This window comes from Ammospiza nelsoni, chromosome 7 (genome assembly GCF_027579445.1).
Source record: "Ammospiza nelsoni isolate bAmmNel1 chromosome 7, bAmmNel1.pri, whole genome shotgun sequence".
Lineage (NCBI taxonomy): Eukaryota > Metazoa > Chordata > Aves > Passeriformes > Passerellidae > Ammospiza > Ammospiza nelsoni.
The window spans coordinates 30186450-30207512 of NC_080639.1; the positions used below are offsets into that span (position 1 = coordinate 30186450).

General features: G+C 40.9%; 1 protein-coding gene across 2 annotated transcripts in view; it reads left to right on the forward strand.

Moving 5' to 3' along the window:
• Positions 1-21063, forward strand: part of KALRN (kalirin RhoGEF kinase) — a 466317-nt gene that overhangs the window by 274018 nt on the left and 171236 nt on the right. For both annotated transcript variants that reach the window (XM_059476128.1, XM_059476127.1), the window contains exons 12-13: positions 9220-9389; positions 14343-14517. In XM_059476128.1, the coding sequence (XP_059332111.1) occupies positions 9220-9389; positions 14343-14517 (345 nt within the window). The remainder of the gene's footprint in view (positions 1-9219; positions 9390-14342; positions 14518-21063) is intronic.

Here is a 21063-nt window from a genome sequence, read left to right on the forward strand (position 1 = left end):
TTATACTTAAGGTTCTGCAGTGTACTTTACATTTCCAAGTATTAAAATGTAGACAGGAAAGAGCACTGTGACCACTTTTATGTCATTAAAAATTTTTAAGTCCTCTTGCATAGCTAAGGTTGTGTTACTTGTGTTACTACGTAAGTTAGGTTGTGTTGCTTGTATTGGCTGGGGATGCAGTTGCTAACTGAAGAATGAGAAGAAACTTCACTGAATTTAGATCCATTTATAGTATATGGGCCTTAACTAAAATATGAAACAGTTCTGTACTTGTTTCATAGTTCTTTGGGGCATGAAAAGCATGTCTTACCACCTCTAGGTTTCTCATTTCTCAATGGGCTCCAGATTACCAGTTCTGTGTTGAGTCCAGCATGAAAAAAACAGAGAGGCAGAGAATTGTGTGTTCAGATCATGTGCCCTGTGCTTTGTTGTTGTTTAGTGAATCAGAAGAGCAGGAGGACGAGGTGCTCAAGGCAGGCATTCCATGTGGAACCTGCCATGCCTACCTGGCCCACAGAATGGGCTCAGAAAACATTTAATGTTGAGAAAAAGGAACTGCCAGATTCCTAACAGGTTACTATGAACACGTGCAAACTGGAACTTGGCAGAGGTCTTCTGAGTGACCAAATTTGGGAAAATGTTCATATGAATGACGTAATGTGTATTCTTGACATCAAGGCTGAGCCCTGCAAAATTTCAAACCCTTGCTTCAAAGCATGGAGGGTCTGGAGCATCTCATTTGAACAGAAATAAAACTAACACAGGCAAAGTACCTTTTCTATCCCTTTCTCTCATTCTGGCCCTTTCACCTCAAAATTCATCAAGTTCAGCCTTAGGCAGACACCTGGTATGGAAAGTTTCACTCTGAAAGTCTTGTCTGATAAGGCCATGAGAAAGTGAGAGCTAAGTCCTGAACCATTAAGTGTCAGACAGCTTCCTGCATTATAACCTGCATTATTTGTGGTCAGTAGGTCACCTTGGTCACCCCACAGACATCAGTGGGTAATGGAGTGGGGCTGCCCTGTCAGTCAGAAATGGTAACAGTGTTTTATTGCAGGCACTGCTAACTTAATTTTGCTTGATAACCAAGACCTGTGAAATTAAATTTTCTCTGCTTGAGTTGAATATTGTGATTAGGAGATTATTTCAGTGTAGATCACTAATTCTGACAGGGCTTGTTCTTCACTTTGAGGCAGAGCTGCTGGGACACAGGGAGCAGAAAGCTCAGGAGACTGAGGTCAGCTGCTATTGAGTCCCATCAGAAGAGCTGACAGAATGTATCTAAGTTAATCATGGAGCAAACATGACAGTGGTTCTGGGATATATCCTGTAATCCTGTCACTCACTGTGCATTGACACAGGAATCAAAGTTAATGTTACTGAACTTAAAAATTTGTTGTTTGACTTTTACTGCTAATATTGACTTTCCAGAGCAATCGCCCACTGGATAATAAAGATTTGTGATGCAGGGGATATTCAGTTTAGCAACTCCACTTGCTGGCAACTTCTGGAAGTTCTGAAAAGGTCTTGTTCTCTGAACATGTGTTTGTCTTACACACAGCTCCTGTCCTGGACAGTGCTTTTGTTCCTTTTTTCATATTATATCCAGATTAAAAAAAAAAAATCATAAAACATTAAAATGACCCGAACTGGTTCACTGTACATAAAATATTCACTGAGTGAATATTCACATATTCACACTGATTCACATATTCACACCAATTCACAATTCACACTCCAGAATTTTCAGTGTTAGAATGAAGCACTATGTGTTTTGTTCAAAAGCTAGAAATTTTGTCCTTCACTATGATTATATTAACAACTGAAACAGATGCACTACAGTATGCAAAATCCAACTTTGAAAATACCTGCCCCTCTTCTCACAGCAGGGCTGTGAAACATCAAACCTTAGACTTATGCCTCCTATTAGTATGACCATGGTTTTTGTTGGGAGCTGAATCTGTGTGCTGGTGGTGCTAAATGGAAGGTTAGACTTAGTCATCTTAAAGGTCTTTTTCAACTTTAATGATTTTGTGGTTCTATTATTCTAATAGAATAATTGTGTTTGCTTGGTATTTTTAAGAACTACTCAGTTCCTAAATATTCTCCTACTCCCATCAGAGGTGAATTTGCAGGCAGAAATTAGAGAATGTGGTAGAAGTGACCTGGCAGAGGTGCCCATGCAGTAATGTGCGTGCTGTCCCTTGTCTGTGTGGAGTTTCCTTGGAGAAGGCAGATCACCAATTATCATTTTGATAATTGTAGCTGTAGAGAGGGCTCTTCTGGTATAAAATGTGTTATTTCTGTGTGAGCTATATCAAAGTACACTCTGGGTTATCAGCAATCAGTTATCATGAAGCAGAAAATAAAAGCCAATCGCCCTCCAGCTCCAGAATTTAGGCTGTGGCCTGGACCAAGATGCCAGCATTCACCAGTCATTACCTTTGGTGGTGGTTTTTGCAGAGCTGAATCTTGTCTGTAAAGCTACCAAAGATCTGGGACTGAGGAACCAGGACAGCTGGGGTGGTACAGGGTGCCCTTCTTTCCTGTCCATTTGTTGCCCAGAAGCAAGTTCTTTTCATGAAGGATTAAGTAGCTGGGAAAGAAAAGGGCTGTGGTATTCTGGCAGCACATCCCGCTCTTGAGCAGGGGAGTTTGAAGCACAGCCAGGCCACTACTGAATAAAATTCTGCCATCTGTGGTGGCAAAAGATTGGTAAAAGAGACAGAATCAAAGTAATGAGAATCAAATGCTTGTAAATGCAGCCACATAAACCAAATGTCAGGAAGTCAAACCTGTGCAGGGAAGAGAGGTTCTTTCCATCCTTCCACTATGTGCTAGCCAAAGGATTCCTGTAGACTTCATTTAAGTTCATACCTTGTTATTCACATTTTTCAGGCCATTCACCAGCATTGTTACAGACCAATGGCTCCACTCAAATATTTTTCTTGGCTTTTGAGGCCCTTGCATGTGTTTTGAATGTTGTGGAAATGTGAGCCTGTGTGCCTCACTCTCCAGATAAGTGGTTTGTGCTAAAAGGAAGTTTTATGAGCATCTTTAAATAAGATGTGCCAACTTTCATAAAGCATTCTTTTATTAGACACATTTCTGCTCATTCTGATTTCCTGAAGCTGAGGAAGATAAGCTTCTCCCTGTTCCAGTGTGTGGGCTTCAGTGCTGTGTACAAGGGCAACAGAGTGGGCAGCCAGCAATAATCTGTGTACCGAGTAAATCTTCATCAAAGCCACACAGGTACACTCCTGTAATTCACTCATCACTCAAAATACACATTCTGTCTTTCACCTGAAGTACATCTGTGCACTGGAGTCTATTTAGCTAGTGGAGTGTCTCTATTTAACAGTGGAGTGGCTCAAGTCAATGGATCCAACCAGACTGACTGGTTAAAAAAAAAGTCATGTAGTTTTTTCAGTCCTTAGCAAGATTCAGAATGATTCAGAATGGTCACAAATTATTTATTTCTGTGATTCCCAGGGCATAGTGCACAAAGTTACAGAAAAGGCTCAAAGCAGCAGATCAGGGAAAAACTGCAAGTGACAGATACAGTCAGTCACTGGAAAAAGCACAGAGGGAAGAGGTGCTGCAGCTTCCATTTGAGAAGTGATGTTTAGAACCAATGCACAATAAGGAGAATGTGAGGGTACCTGCATTTATTGTAGTAGATTGCTGCATTTGGAGTGTGGGAAGCTTCCCCTGCACCAAATTGTCCTGTATCACACTGCTGTAAAACTGAGTAAATCTTCCAATGTAGGAAGAACTTTTCTAAGCCAGTGTGATCAAGTGCAGAATTTGATTATTACAGTTACTGAAGTCAATTGCAACAAGATTCCTAATCACACATAACATATTACAATTATACTAGAAGAGGAACATGTTTTTACAATTCATGATGGGGGCAGAAGAAGCACAGAACATGTACATTTTATTCTTCATTTTAAAATCAATTTTCTCTTCTAGATCAAATAGTCCCTGAATTACATTACATGACCTTGGACTGGGGATCTACACACTCCCTGATGTAAGCCTAGCTACCCAAATCGTGTTTGCCTTGAGAGGAGATTATTTTGTGCTATATCAATCTGGTCCATGCAGGACTTGGAAAAAGCATCAGATGTTTAGGCAGTGCAAATCCTTTTGCCATAGGCAAGGTTACTAATTAAAAAGCCTGAGCATACAGAAGCACCAGATGCAGCCCAACCAAGGATAAATGTCAAGAAATTGGCGAGGAAAAGGGAAAAAACAAGAAAGAGGTTCGGGAGAGATCAGTTTTTTCACAGAATGTTCCCTTTCCACTTGTCATTTCTTCCCAACCAGTTTGGTGGTATCTGACAACATTAGGTCTTGCAGCAGGGAGTCTCATGAGTTGTGTCTTACCGTGGAAGTGGTGGCATTTCATACGTAGTGTCTGGTCACATCCAATCCTGTCACCTTTTATTAGGTGTGCTGCCATTATGTGACACTTTGCTGGTGGCATGAGGTCACTTTGCAGCTCATCATTACAGACCTTGTTTTCTGTGTTTCTGTTGACGTTTTCTTGAGAGATTGAATGTGATTTCAGAGAGTGTTGCTGAAATATGCTTCCAATTTACAGCAACGCTCAGTTCTTTTAACTGAAACGGGACTGGATGCATACTAAGTATGAATAAATACCAGTTGATGAAAAGTTTGTGCTGGAAAGTTTTGTTTTCACCACAATGTTGGTGTGGGGACAATTTCCTAAAGGCTGTGCAATCAAGCTGGACAACAGCATTTGAACAGATGCCTTAACACAAGTGCAGGCTGAAGTTCTGCCGTAAATTAACCTAACTTGGGATCTGTGTGACTTCCTAGTGCATATCATGACAAAGCTAAATATTATTGCCATAGAATTGGCTTGTAAAAGCCTGGCATAGTAGCAGAGGGAAATAGGGTTGATGAGCATCTCTCTCTGGAGCAGTTCTGCATGTGAGGGTTTTGGGGGGGTCTTTTTCTGTGTGCCCTTGGTTTTCTGAACATTGACATTGCAATTCATGGAGTGGCAGCACGGTCCCTGCATGTCACTGAATTCTTGTGCATTCTGCTCTAGTCTCCATTGCTGTGATGAATGTTCCCTTCCTGAATTGTCATGAGCATCCTTTTGGGGCCTGCCCTGCCATACGCGATGCACCTCTGGCATAGTAAAGGGGCAGAACCCTGGGAAGTTGCTTGTTTCCATTAACATCCTTGTTTATAAGACTAGCAAAAATGCTGTACAACAGTAAATCTCCTGGATTGAACCAGTTCTTTGCACTGCTCCCATAACTCAGTGCTTTTAAACTGCTTTTGAGGGGATTATAACTCATCTCTGTCATTTACAAACAGCAGCATATAAGCATTGGATGTTTAATAGTTATTCCAATCATGCAGGCAAGGTTTTATTAGTGATCGCTTTAGGTTTTAGATTTTGTTTAAAGTGGTTCCTTTTTCTAAGTGAAAAGCATTAATTTAAGGTAACAAGCACAGGTGTCCTTCAGACCTCGAGTTAAGTGGTCTTACTAATTGAGCAAAATGAAGGGTATTTCCTCAGATGAAGTAGCTGGGAATAAAGAGCTGTATTGTCTCTTGAATGGAGGGAAACTGCCTGGGCTTCATATCCAAGAAAGACGCAAAAGTTGTTGGCACCATGTATGAGAGGCACCAGATGCTCTCCCAAAAGAAAGGAGGGGTGTCATTCTTCTTTCCCACTGTTCTAGTAATCAGAGGAGAATTAGTTGTCTTGTGCAAAGCCTTGATAAAATAAAGCTTCAATTGGGAAGCCACTCTAAACCTTTAGCATTAATGTCTTAGGGATAGGTATTTACCTGAGACTTCTCATAGCTAACAAGTATGACATTTTCACATGTAGTTTGCATGAGTCAGATTTGAGTCAGATCTCTCATAGACTGAATTCAGGTGCTACCACTAATGCATTGGGTTCTCCATATCCAATTAATCACACCAAAGCATAGATCAGTTGAAGGAAGAACAAAACTTACTTCTGTGATACTTCTGTATTGTTTCCATGGATTCTGTATTTTTTGTTTAGTACCGTTAAAGTAGCATAATGCAGAGGTGATCTCCTTTTCTGGACACATGCATGACTGAAAGTCACCACAGGAGGATGTGGAAATTCTGCCTCTATATTTAGAATATCTGCATATATCTACATACATCCCCTGTATGGGATCAAGTGGTACCTTAGTAATAGTTTGAAGTATGTATAGGAATGGGACAAATACTCACAAATTTTGTTCATGGTAAAAATAAAATAAGTCAATTTCTGCAAATATGAAAATTGTGTTGTGCAATATGTCAGATTTTAATGGGAACAGTTTCTTTGCCTAAGCTATCTAGCTTAGAGTAGGTCACAGCATGGACTGGAAATGCACAAGGTATCCAGTGACTTGGGGCTTTAAGAGTCAGGATTTTTTTAATTGTTCAAATACTTGCATTGGAATGAAACATCAGGCCCTAAGAGGGACTGATTTTCATGAGCAGTGACAATCAGGATGTGATTCCTGTTTTATGATTAACAGCTGTTCTGACTGGTGTTGCAGTGACATGGAATTGGTCTTTTCATTCCTGTGGCATTCACAAGTGGGCATGGTAGCAATTTATTCCATGTGCTATTAATTGTAGCATATAACCTAGGAGGTTTTGGAATCAGATTCCTATTGTGAGTTTTTCCTGAAAGATCTTCCTAATCTTACTAATATTGACTGATTCTTTGTATTAGGGTTTTCCAGGGATTGGTGGAGTCTAAAGGATTAAAGGCCTCTGAGTCAAGGATGACCTAGATTCTGATAGATTTTCTATGCAAATCCTTATAGACAGAGGTCATTAATGGAAACATCTGAAGCTAATATGAGTTAATATATTTGAGTGCTCTCTGAAATTAGTGAGTGTTTTGGTTCCAGGTAAATACAATACAGTTTATGTTTTAAGTATTTTAAAACTGATTTAGAAGCCTACTCAAACAGTGGTGTAAGATTTTAAATGCCCAATGCTCCTTCTAAAAAGTTGGGTTCTGGAGGCACTTTAGAGCACAGGATTTTCCTCTGAAGGTTGGAAACTTTCTCCTCTGCCCTACCAAAATAATTTCAAGAAAATAGCAGATTCCTAACAATAAACAAAATTCCTGATTTCACTTTCATTTTTATAAAGAAAATTTCTTGAGCTTTTTTAAGTTGAAAAAGGAACTAAGAATTACAAGAAATTTAAAAACTACTGGTGGTTTTCCCACCTCAAAACAGAAGGATGATTTATATACATAGCTATTTTTCTGTATTTACAAAGTGCTCTATTACTTGAAGATCTGATAAGCAGAAATAATATTCCTGAACAACCTGGTCCTTCTCTGTTTTGGTCCAGCTGCACTTACTCTTTGAGTGGGTGTAGGGATTGGATCAAAACCAGGAAGATTGTCAATATAATTAACATATAAAGTCACTAATGCATTTTCCTTTATGGTAGCTCCCCAAAGTTCAGCACATGGACCTCAAACCACGACTGAAATGAGCCCTCTATTTGGCTCATTAAATTTGTTTTCATTTCTTCACTTGTTTCTCATGCCTATTCCCTTACATTTGTTTCTTTGATTAATAGTTCCTCTTTATACTGTGCCCTTTTCCTAAGAATGTGAAAATATGTAAATATTCCAAGCAAAGACATTCTGTTTCAGTCTAGTAGTTGGGCAAGCCATTATCATTATAATATTTATGAATAAACAGAGGCATTTACCCAAAATATTCAAGGCTGACTCTGAGAAACCCACAAGCAAGGCATATGTTGTAATGCTTGTTTTTGTAAGTCTCTCAAGCAAGGACTCAGTAGCAGAGGTGGGGACAGAGCAAAAGGCACTGGGCTCTCCCTTTTCTGGTATCATGAGTGTGCTGGGACAGCTTCTAGTTTTGATAATTTTGATTCGGGCCAGGGCAATATCCTTGAAGTCTGTACCCTGTGTATAGTGTAACACGTAGTGCTTGGCCTTAGGTGTGGGTCCTGGCTGTGAGAAGCTTTGGCAGCTGGAGCTTTAGACATCCCCATCCTCCTCTCATTTTAATGTGGATGTGCAGAATTCACAGTCTCAGAGGAAATGCTGCACGATGGGGATCCAGCACGACTCGTTTTGAACATAAACATTTTCGCCAGTTCTTTGCCACCCACACGCAATGTCCTCCTCTCTTCATGTTCACCCCGAGGTCCCTGTGGGACCAAGCTCTGCAGTCCCTGGGACAGCGGGAGGAGCCGGGGCTGGCACCGCATCCTTTGGCATTTCCCACTCTGGGACTTCGCTGCCACCTCCAGCACACACCAGCAAAATGTGGGTTAATGGGGCAGGCGTGGCACAGCAAAGTCTCTGGTGGAGTCATTAGGGTGTGCTGGCAGGCTGCCAGCTCGGTTGGTGCAATTTTACACTCACTTTTCAGCACAAGCTTAAAGGGGAATCCTCTGTTCGCTTTAAGCCTTTACAGCCCGTGAGAGGCTGCTGGGGCATTCCTGCCCCTGTCCAGACCTCTGATGAACAGCTGGCTGGAAATTCTCATCTAAGCACTGGCGATGATTTGTTGCTGCGATTGTGGCTTTAAAACTGGTAGTCAGAACTGTTCAAAATTAGTGGATGTTCATGGGGTCTATTAGTGATATTGCTGTCTCCTATGTTTGGATTTTCCCAGAGTTAAAATGCAGAGTCTGAGTGCGTTTTGAGGAGGGGGTTTAAGTACTGGAAAAAAAAAAAAAAAAGAAACCCCAAAACCTCAACCCCTGGGAAGCCATAGCTGAGCAGGCACAGTTAGACTTCAGTCAGTACCATACACACATACCAAAGATTGTAGGTCTGTCCTGCAACAGGCTTCAGCTGCATGTGAAATTAATAGCAGCTGATAGTGCTTAGCTCCTGAAAGGGTTACACAGATGTAGGAGATTTTAATTTGTTGCTAGTATAAAGAATTAATCCAAATAAAATAAGTAGTTATTGCTGTATAATAAACAGAAATTTAATTTTTTTTTAAAACTTATTTTTATCTTATTTTCTTGCTTTAAATTGAATCAATAACAATTGTGTCTTTTTGGGTTTACAAATTTTAGGTCAGTTTTCCTGTGAAACATACAGCTTGAGCTGATGCCTATTGATCTGGAATTAGAGAGCAAAAGGGTTAAATCTCAATCCCTCTCTGATTTATATTTCCCTCCCCTTCTTCCCAGCTGTGGACATGGATGGAAGATCTGCAGAAGGAGCTCTTAGAGGATGTCTGTGCTGACTCTGTGGATGCGGTACAGGAGCTTATCAAGCAGTTTCAGCAGCAGCAAACAGCCACCCTGGATGCTACCCTCAATGTTATTAAAGAAGGGGAAGATCTAATCCAGCAGCTCAGGTAAGCATCCACCTGGGGCACAGGTGTTGAGAAATCTGATGCATGCTGTGCTTTAGGGGTGCCTAAATAGGGAACTGTAAGCTAGGATCAATTGGGAGAGTTTGTAATTCTTTTCTTATTAATAATTCTTCAGATCCTTCGAGGGTTTTATTGAAATTACAGGGAGTGATTTGTGTGGACTGATTAGAGTAGTCTGTGGATCAGCATTGGTTTCCTGTTTGACTGAGAGATTATTTATAGGCACTGGGAATGAATGAAACCAAATGTGTTTGAAGTGAATATTTTTAGTTGGTATTTATAGAAGATTGTTAAATGGTTGTGAGCTGAGGCCTCGTGATTTATATGGTTATTCCCAACGTAGGGTAAGTGTATTCCTCTTAATAAAATACACACGTGTCTAACAGTCTTCACTGTTTCACTTTGCATGCAGCACCCTTCTATTTATCTTTGTGTATGTGGGGTTTATTCATAGTGTCAAAGAGGCTCTTTCACTGCGGGTTCTTCTACTAGAACTGTGAATTAAACCAGCGCATTTTTCCCTAATTTAAAATACATGAAGAGACTAGTCCCAAGAATTTGGGGAGGTGGGGGGGAGGTTGGGGTTTTTGTTCAGTGTTTGATGTTTTTGTTTCGTTTCTTTCTTAATCTGCAAGTATTGTCAAATGAATATTTGCAGAGTAAGCTTAAACAGAATCTGCAATTGTGAAATCTCTCTCATTTGTTGTTAAAATGGTTTTCTGTGCCTTTAGCTTTGTTGACAGCAGTGAAGTTTTCCTGCCTTTTAGGGATGTTGCTGGGCACTGAACCAAGTCCAATACATCACTTATTATTTAGATCTTTGTATTGTTACAGGTTGCCCTTACCCACATGTACATAGCGTGCATGTTCTGTATACATTATAATATGCAAATATCCCAGGTTTTATGCATTTCACCAGACAGCCCAAGAGAGTGACATCATCTTCCTCACCCTGAGCTTTCGTAATCTGATGCCTTTACTTCTCATCTGAGATGTGCAGAAAAACATGGGCCATGATAGGAACCTGAGAGGAAAAGCCCAAGATGCTCTGGACAGTGAGGGCTCTGGTGGAGCTCTGCCCTTAAGAGACCTCCTGCAGTAATAAGCATTTTCCTACTGCCATATGCTGAGCTTTCCTCTAAGCTTTTCCCTGTCATCCTGGATGCAGAGTTTTCTTTGCTGGGTCAGAAAAAAAAAAATAAATGAGGGATTTGAAAGGAGTGCTCTAGGTTTTGATTGTCATTCAGCCCTGGGCAGCCAGACCAGAAAGCTCATGGACATTGCTACCCTTGCTGTGTGTGACTTGCCAGCACCACAGGGGAGGGAGAGGGACTGGAGTTGTGGCATTGCTTGCCACTTTTAGAGTTGGAGAGGAAGGATCAGGAGTAGATATTCCATCCTTCTATTCATCTTTGCTGATGAGATCAGTAGGATAAAAACATGCTGGGTTTGGTAAGTGAGCTGCCAGAGGGGAAGGGGTTTTAGCTGAGAATATGTATGGCCAGCTGTAGCAGGTCAGTCAAAGGTCTGCATGGTAATGTACTTTTATGCAAAGAAATTGTTTGCAAAGTTTGGGGCACTTCTATGAGATCCAAAAAATGGCAGTTAAATTGTGGGCTACAATTTTTTTTGTTATTCTTCCCAACTCTTGGAATGGCGTCACTTCAGTGTGAACACCCATGGAGTGGAGCCTGAAAGGGACCCTGTACACGCCCATCAGGTGGAGTTGGAGTGTTTTTTGGGGTTGCAGAAAGTGTTGACATTCAAGGAGTCCTGGTTCTGATGGTGGGATCGGCCTGAAGGATTTTTGCCTGTACTTGAGTCAGAAGGGAAGTGCAGAGTGGCCAGGGTAATACCTGGAGCTGAGAAGTCAGTGGAGCATGGGAAAGAGATGAACTGCAAGGTGGTGTGTGGGACTTCCAGTTTTTCTTAATGTGAACATAGTCAATTCTTAGCTTCAGTCTTGGAAAAGTGACTGTGGCCTCAGCTTTGAGACTTTTTAAAATCAGTGTCATGCTCCAATGTTTGCAAAGTACCAAGGCAGGTTTTGTGGCAACTGTGTTTAACAAAGAAAAGTTTGGTTTGGGGTCTAGTTTGTTCTCTGAGCAAGGTGGAACAAGGTGAACATATTTGTGCAAATGGATCTCCTGGTTCTGATGGAGTTAATACCAAACATTTAAATGCACACAAAAGTTTTCAGTGCTGAGCTGTCAACATGAGCTGGTTCAAGTGTTGGATTTGAGAACTCTGACTAACTGCAAAGCTTGTAATGTGATCCTGGAGTCTTTCAAAGCAGAACACCGTGGAAAAAAAGCCCAGTGAAGCTGCCTCTGTGTGTGCCCACTCTCACCAGCTTTCATCACTGCTGGCAATGGTAAAGAATACACAGATAAAGGAAAAACTAGAATTGCTGCAGTCTTTCCTTAACACAGGATTGCATTTCAGTGTGGATCACCTTGTACCTGCCGTGAAGAATAGATGAAGACTGCAAATGCTACAACAATGAAAAGAATGAAATACACTGCTCTTATCAAACATGTCATAACACAGGTTAAAAGCAATAAAATTACTGGAGCTTTGGAAAGTTTTACATTTCTTGTTCTTATCTTTGAGAGAACAGATTTTGGTTGAGAGAAGATCATTTGTGTAGGAGCACTCTGCTTCCTCCAGATAGGCAATGAAAAGCTCAGCTGCCTGAACTAAATACCATGCCTGGGACTGCACTTCACACGAGGTCTTCAGGACCTCAGTGACTCCATCAGGAGGCCAAACCTATCAGGAACAAAACAGGCCTGCCTAGAAACTCTGTGCATGTCATGGTTCACATAGGAAATACTTTTCTCTCTTCCTTATCAGTGCTTTACTGAGGTGGTTGTTGTTCTCAACACAAAGCAAACCTTTTGAACTGCAATTCCAGGAGTGCTGCTGGGGGCAACATTTCTGGTCATCTGTGAAAGGCAAAACAATGACTTGCTCCAGTGAGATGTGAAAAGCAGGAATGTAAAAAAAAAAAAAAAAAAGCCATTGAAGAGTTAGGTATCTTGCTTTTTTGCAGTAGTCCAGCATATAAGCTTTAGATAATAGATTTTTCTCATTGAGTTTTCTCCCAGTGGAAGCACTGAAAGTGGTTTTAGGAGCACAGTGTTCATTTTAAACAAAGTCAGCAGCAATGTACTGAGTCCAATTTTCTGTTCCCCAGAGTTTATTTTGGGGTTTTATTTTCCAATAATTTCTTTGAATTAAACTTCAACTTGAAATTTCTTTTAAAACTCTAATCCATAGCCTTTCAAAGATTAGTACAGGTCTTATATTTATTCTTTCCCAGAGTTTCTCATCACCAGACAGAACAAGAAAAATTGTGACAGAAGCATGAAAACTCAGAAATGTTTTTTCTGTAGGGAGATCTTTCTCAGACCAGACTAGCTAGGGGTTGTCAATGCCTTATCCAAGGAGACTTTAAAAAACCACCAGAGTAGAACTCTTAAACTTTTGTATTGCATCAGTCACTGAAATGCAAGTGTGGCTTGATTTGAAGAGTGAAACGTTTAATGAAAAAGAATTTCTAAAACTAAATGTGTCTCTAGATCCCGTGAGAGATTATTCAACACCGGTCTTGAATAATTCATTGAGTAATTTAGATAATATATGAATAGTAATAATCCTGCATCTGAGTGAAGACTTATTTCATGTCCTTTTATAGAAGACAGGTGCTGGCTGAGGGAAATAGAACTTGACTGGATGCAGCCTCAGATTAAGCTGTAGTTTGAAAATCTCTAGTTATTTTAATTCCTCCTTCCTCTGTGCAGCTCTAATGTGGAGGCAGAGACCCTGTGATCACCATGAATGTGAAAACAGACAGACAGAGTTGGGCAGAAACCATAACACCTAGAGAGAAAAATATCAGTGTAATATTCCCATATAAGCAAGGGAAATCAGTAGAACTTACATCTAAATCTTGTTTTAGCCAATGTGTCAAAGCCAAGATTAAATTTTGGCTTCAGAGTTTCCTTTCTGGCCCTTCAGAACATTGAGGGACCTTGTGTGGAATGTTTGAGGATAAATTTCAGTTCTTTATGTCTGTAAATGGTATTTATCTGTAAAACAGTCACTGGAAAAAAAAATTGCTGAAGACATAGCAGACTATAGGTGAGCCTATTATTATCCATGAAAGCACAAATAGAAAAGGAACCATCAGGGCTTTCCTGTGCCCATGCTAAGCTTTCAAGAACAGCAAATTCCCTCTTCGTCCTGGCCCACAAGTAAAGGGTTTGTTCCCATCTGCTGCCTGTAAATGGAAAAAGAAACTGGAGGATTATCTGCCCTGTCACATTCACATCTCCTTTCCCTTGCCCCAGTGAAAAGACAAGTCAGGATCTCTCTTGCTGTTTCTGAAAGGTGTATTGGGGGTTTTTTGCACTGTCTTCTGTATCCACTGCTGTACTACGTTATCCAGAGGATACCAGGACATCACTAGCCATTGGTCTAAAACACTCATAATTCGGATTCAATTTGTCTGTAAATAATAGGGTAAATGCAGAAAATTAACTTGTAAAGGTCCAGGAGGCTGAATAACATCTCTGTTGATGTAAGTATAGGCAGGAGCAGGTGACCCTGCAGAATTAAAGGTGATTGCCAGCCTGTCTCCTCCAGAGAGCCCTTGAGATTGATGTGCATCTTCTCCCAAAGTGTGTAAGGTCACAGTGTCCACCACACAAGAAAGGATGATCCCCCTGCTCAAACTTTGTGCCAAGCTCAAACTTTGTGAGGAGCTGCAGGATTTCAGGGAGCAGAGGGGATGATTGTTGCACACACCTTCCCTCAGCCCCCTGTGCGTGGCTTTGCTCCTCAGCAGCACACAGAATCACAGATGTGGAGTTCTTGCTCTTCTGCCTGCCTCAAAGCTCAGCTCTAACCCTGCCCTCTGCCTTGCCACAGGGACTCTGCTGTTTCCAACAACAAGACCCCCCACAACAGCTCCATCAGCCACATCGAGTCCGTCCTTCAGCAGCTCGACGAGGCCCAGGTACAGATGGAAGAGCTGTTCCATGAGAGGAAGATCAAGCTAGACATTTTCCTTCAGCTCCGCATTTTTGAGCAGTACACCATTGAGGTAAGAGCTGGCTGCAGGACCTGGCTGGGGGGAGCTGTGGGGGAGAGAGAACATGTGAACATACCCTGTGAGGAGACATCTTGCGCTGTTGGATTCTGCTCAGCTGTCCAGTGAGGGGGAGAGAGAGTTACAAGTGTGCTTTAATTCAGGCTGTTGGACCTAAAGCATGCTTTAGGATAAAGTGCCAGAATGCACTGAAATAGCTGCATGGGTGCCTCCCTGACTATGCTGGGAATCTGCCTGCTTTGCAGAGAAGCTTCATGAGATGCTTGTTCTAACTCTCTGTTGACATTTGGAAGTTCTGCATCACTTATTAGTGATTTGGAAGTTCTGCATCACTTATTAGTGAGGTTTGTCTCTTCAGATGCAAACAGATACATGCCTGTCTCTAGGCCACAGAGTGAAAAAACATGTTATGCATTAAAGGAAAGGGTATTTAAAAGGTGCACTTTTTAGACACTGCAGTGGATTTATTTAAAAAGGAAAAAAAATGTCCCTTTGAAAATTAAAGGGATGTTTTTATGTCCTCATGCAAAAAAAAGGTCTTTCAGTTCTGTTTTGTACTTCTGTTCTGGAATCAAAAGCACTGGATGGAAAATGCATCAAAATATTGGGGTAATCTTGGTGTGAGAAATTTTAAAGATATTCCAGCCAATCTCAGTAATTACTTTCTGTAGTTCTGATAGGAGTTGAAAAAGGAACAAAATGGGTATTAACTTGTGTACAGAGTCTGTGAGACTGATGCCAGTGCTGGTGTCCTTTGTGGGATGTGTTCCTCCTGCTGTATCCCCCTGGGGCTTGTTCAGTTCAGGGAGCACCTGTAAGTGTTTGAGGATGATACATTCCTGGAGGTATTGCTTGTAAATCTGTAGGTTTATTCATTATTTATTTATTTTTTGTAAATCTGTAGGTAGTCTCAAGGTGGGTGCTGGTAACTGCTGAGAGGTTTAGAATGCTGTGTTACATTTTGTGTTTAAGACATGACATGATAAATTACAGTGGGATAAAAGGCAGGCAGCAGGTGTCCAGTTTCCTAAAAGGTGTCCTGTTCTATTGCTGAATGGCAGACATAGGAATCAGTGAGGAGTATCTGAGCTTCTCTGCTGTGACTGCACAGTGAGGTATTTCACTGCAGTCTGTCCCACACTGCTTGTTAACTATGTAAATTAGAATAGTTTCATTTACTTTCCAGTGATGTGCAGCCTCCTTGATGTTGAGAGGCAGCATTCCTTGTATTTGTGTATAAATCTATAAAAGTATCTACTTCATTTAAATATAGGAGATAACATACTCTTTCAGCAGAGTATGTTATTTCCTATATTTAAATAAAAGATACTTTTTATACATGTTGGTGTGGCATGGCAGATGCTGAATAATTGAGAGTTTTACTTCAAAGATGTAAATGGGTGTGAATGCTGTACTGGAACATACCCATAAATGGCATCTGTGTTTTCAAAAAAGAAGAAAGAGACAACCAATTTGTGCCTCTGGAGCACCCAAATGTGTTTGTAGACATTTGTTTGTAGCATGTGGTGAACCCATGTGAGTTACTCATTAAGGTCTCAGCCTGTTTCACTGCAGATTCAAGTCTGAACCTATAATTGTTCTAATTTAAGTAAAAGTATTTTTTCAAAATTTAAACAGATCACTGTTCTCAATTTTTTTTTCTTTGCTAATAGTCTTTCAGTCGAAGAGTGTCACTACCAGGTATTACTTTACTGATGGGGTTACCAAGGCATCAGGAGAGGATGTGACTTACATTATTCCCCTCACATGGGATACCAATATGGAAATGCTTTGTGGATACTTTTGATTTGTTTCTGCATGGATCTTACTTCTGTATGTTCACAGAATGGAGTGGCTGTGATACATTAAGATACTTAAAATTGGAAATGTGCTTCAGAATCTTCTAAAATCAGATTAGCAAGAAAGGATTTTAAAGAAAATCACCATTAGTTGTCACTGTAGATTTGCTAATATTTCATCATATAAACATCTGAGTTCCCTCTGAAAGATTAATGTTACAGGGAAATCTGAGAGCATGTTTCATAGAGAGTCTGTGGGCAGATGATTTTATTTAGAAAGCTCCCTCTCTCAGAAAAGTATTTTTTATTTTAGAATAATTTTGATAATTTTTACTGAAAACACAGTGAAAAATATACCCAGGTCAGTATCCTAAATTTTCTAAGTACAGTTAGTGCTTAAACAAGAAAGGCAGTTTGATGGATAATAAAACAAAGGCAGTTTGAAATAAACTGTTCAATAACACATGTATGCTATGCATTTCAAACAGCTGAATTGGCTCAAATTGACACAGTAATGGTGCTTAGAAAGTAGATTGCAGTCAGTTGCCTCAGCTGTATAATGAAGATTCCAGTTCAGTAGGAAACTGTTACAAGAGTTAACACAATTATCTCATGCCATTGTTGAGAAACAAAAAGATTTTTTCATCACCATAATTTAAAAGCATGTAATGTTTCTGATGGTTGACTATTCCAAGCTATTGAGGAAAAAAGATGGTGATGTTTGAAACAGGAAATTATTTTTTCTACTAAAGACAAGTAGCTTGAGCTATGACTGGAAATGTATTTAGGTTTTAATTTTCCATAATAACCTAGATCCTGCATAGATTAAGAATTGTGAAATAATGTGTACCAGTATGATTGATTGTCAAATTAATTTCTCCTTTTCTAGTCTAGATAAGCCCCCTTCCATCTGTCCAAAGAGCAGTGCCATATTGAACACATCCTTAGTGAAAGACCTGTACCTGCTGCAGCTGTGTTAATCCTTCCTGCTCTCACACAAACTGCCTGCAAAACCTGAGTCCTCCTCCCAAACTTGAATATCTTTCTCTTCATTGCCATTTCTGCCTTGTCAAGCGCCCAGTTTCCCATTTTCCCCTCAGGTGTGTGTTCTTGGGTCTGTTGGTTCTTGTGCTCCAGAGAATCCCTTGACATGAGGACCCTTTGCATCTCTCTAGTGGAAACTGGAGGGATGCAGCTGTGGGAGCCCATCTGCTTCCAACAGCTTAAGGGAAGCTGTATGTTAGCCCAGCCTCAGAAAACATCTCATGTTGTCTCTTTCCATCCAGTTTTGGTACTGAACATTTCCAACTCTGTTAATTTTCCCTGCTTCTCTCTATCTCTTTCTCTCTCTCCTTTCTAATTAATAACGCAAACAAAGTATTAGGATTTTTAAAAATTAACAAATGGCAAATGAGTGATTTGCCGTTTTGCTTAGGAAGTGTCTTTTGTTCTTTGGAACCAACCCTGCTTTGACTGTTCTCCACAAATATTGAAATATGTGCCATTGAACACATAACCCATTCCTCTGGCTCTCCTTCCTAAACTTACACTGTGCCCATCTGTTTTGTAGCCCTCCTGGTTTTTGAGCTTTTCTATAATCTTTGCATCTTGACAGAGGTTTGGAGTTCAGACAAACTTTAGGATTAATGATTACTGTACAATAAACACTTATTTCTATCTATTTAGGCATTATTGATCTTGTACTTCAGTGAAATCTGTCAACTATTGTTACATTTTGTCTTCAGGAAGAATATTTTCCTTTAAGAGAAGCCACCTGCCTATTTGTTTGGCAGGGCAGACCAGCTGTGTTCATTTAGGACTTTTAAGCCTCACAGGCAGCTTTTGTATTGCCCTGGACTCATGGCAGGTTTGGCAGATATGAATTTGGGTACAAACACACAGCCCCATAGCATGTGCTGCCTGTTCTTTCTTGCCTTAATCTAATTACATTGACTGATATTTACACTCTGGGTTCTCGGGGTAAGTTATGAAATCCAAGCTATGGCAACACCTGAAAACAGACATAACAGAAACATGAGAGACCCTGGCTGTCCCTGTGGGAGCTGTTCTGCCCTAAGTTTTAACACACAAAATGACAGCCCATCCTTTATTTAGGAAATGTGTCTAACTGATGCCTGATAGGTTTGATTCCTTTACCAAGCCACTGCACATTTCAAAACAACATGGGATCCTTGGGATCATATGGTTGGTCTTTCTATATGATACAGACTGATTGAGTTTGTGCAGCCAGCCAGGTAACTTGGGAGGTTTCCTGGAATGTGAATGTGGGAGCTGATCTGCTGTGAGGGAATCAGGAGCAGAGCTGGAGGGGTGAGGGCTGGCAGACATCAGCAGCTGTGCTGGCACCACACTGAGTGCATTTTACATACAAAGCACAGGTGTGCTCCTGAGTTATATCCTCAGGAAGATCTGTCAACTATACTTTGTCCCTTGCTTCAGAAATAGTAATTTAAAGGCTTATTAACTGTTATTTGAGTGAATGCAAATTTACAGCAAAATGCTGAGTAAATGTATATGAACCAAATGGTATCATGCACTGAGTGGCAACCCCTAAAAAATTACTGCCATTCAGAGTCTTTCTGCATATTTTTCCCTTTAAGCTTTTGTAGAGAGATTACCAAATTCACCTGTAGGCCTCTGTAAAATGAGAACAGGAATGATCTCAGCCAATACATGTGCAGCAACATTTGTTGGTTACCTCAAAAAAACTTCCATACCTGTAGGAGCACAGTTTGTGGTAACTGGGAGCAGGATGGCCAAGCCTCATCCCCAGTGGGCTCAGCTGTGAGCAGCAGGTGAGCAGCACTGACAGCAATGAGCCATGCCGTGCCCAGGGGCACTGAGCAACCACCAAAGGGAACAGAGGGCACACAGGTGCAATGCATGAACTTGGGGGTATAAAAGGTTGGGCTAAAGAGCAAGGAGGGCAGATGCCTGTGGCCTTCTGGTGTGGTAAGGGTGAATGTTTAAAGCCTTCTGAAATTGTGTGCTGATGCTCTGTGTGTCATGGCTGTCTCAACTGTGACATATGCTGTGACACTTCTCCCTTTCCTAGGAAAGTGGAGGTGTCCAGCTCCTTCCCTTGCATGTATTGTTTCTTTTCCTACAATGTGAGATGCCAGACAGAACCTGTTTTCTGTAGTCTTAGAGTGATGTGATTCTTACACCAGGACAGTCCTGAGAGGGATTAAGGGGGTTCCCACTGTACAGTATAAATTGGATCTTCTAAGCTGTTTGTTATATTTCAAAAAACACATGATCACTAAAACCTTCACCTGCTGGATATCTAATTTTCCCCCATTCAATTTCTTTGGCTCCATTTCACCTGCTAATTACATTTTTCAGCCTTGATTTCTCTTGCTGCCTCTTCTGGCTGTTCACAACAATCCCTGAGCATGAGTTTAGGAGGAAACAGGAGCCAGCTTTCACAGCAGCTCATTTCACTGTTATTTACAACTCATTTGAGCATCCTATTCCAGGTTTATAATACTAGCTGTACCTTTCAAGAGCATTAGCTGCCTGCATGAAGGTACAAGATGTTTTGTAGCCCCCTCACTGACTAAGAGCTGACACTCAGATGTGAACTTCTTTACTAGAAATAAGTGTTACAGAGCTTTTGAGATAGATTTGAAAGAAATTTCCACCTTTTCTGTTCATAAGATGGGATCCTGTAATGTTTCTTGCTTAGTGGGTTTTTGTTTCTCTTTTCCACCTAAACTGAGTTTTCCAACTCCATGTCCCTTCATTTTAAGGGAAGGAATGCTCTAAGCTGTTCTGGGCACTCTGTTTTGGAACTGAATCCCATTGTTGCTCCAGATATTTTTTTTGATTCAAAGGAGTCAAAAGCACTGGAGCAGAATCATCACTGTGACAGTCCTTTCACACTTCAGTGGCTCAGGTCCCCACTAAGCCAGTGTGGCATCTCTGTCTGTTGTCAAAAAACTGGGGTGACAGTGTTGTCATTTTGCACAGCTTCAGTCAAAGCCAGGGCCTGAGAAAGAGGAACAGCAAACTTTCTGCTGATATGATCTGTAGAAATGACAGTTCCATTTACCCTTTCCCATCTCAGTCTGCTCCTAGACCCACTTACACTGTCACATCCAGGTCTCAGCTCCTTCAGCCTGCTCTGAATGTTCTTACCCTTGGCATTCCTGTTGCACCATCTCTGGTGAGTGCCTTAGAGATCTGGTCTTACCTACTCTATTATAATTCCTCACTTTGTGCACTCACAGACATTCCCTCTGCATCCAGGATGTGGAATTTTTTTCCTTCCTTGATCAAATCCTACCTTTCATCCCATCCATCACCACTGTTAATCCCAGCTGTATGGCTGTCACCTTTTTTCTCTTGAAATGAGGTAGATCTTGTCTTTTCAATGTAGATCTGCTCTGTGCCTGTGTGACTGTTCTTCCTCTCCTGGCTCATCCCCGTGCTCTACCCACTCTCCTCACCCTTGCTTCTCTTCCTACTTGCACCATCATTTTTGTTCTAACCTGCCTCCTACATTTGCTTATTCTTCCCAGGCATCTTTACTCTTTTTCAGATCCCTCTCAAGCCCACTCACTTTGTGTTGATAGCTTGTGCTCCCAGGATAGAACTTTCTTCCCTCCTCCTCATATGCCCTTCCTCAGCCCATACTTCAGAATATCAGCATTTCTGTGATTCATTCTCCACATAGCATTTATCTTCTTTCACTTGATTCCTCACTTCCCCTCTACAC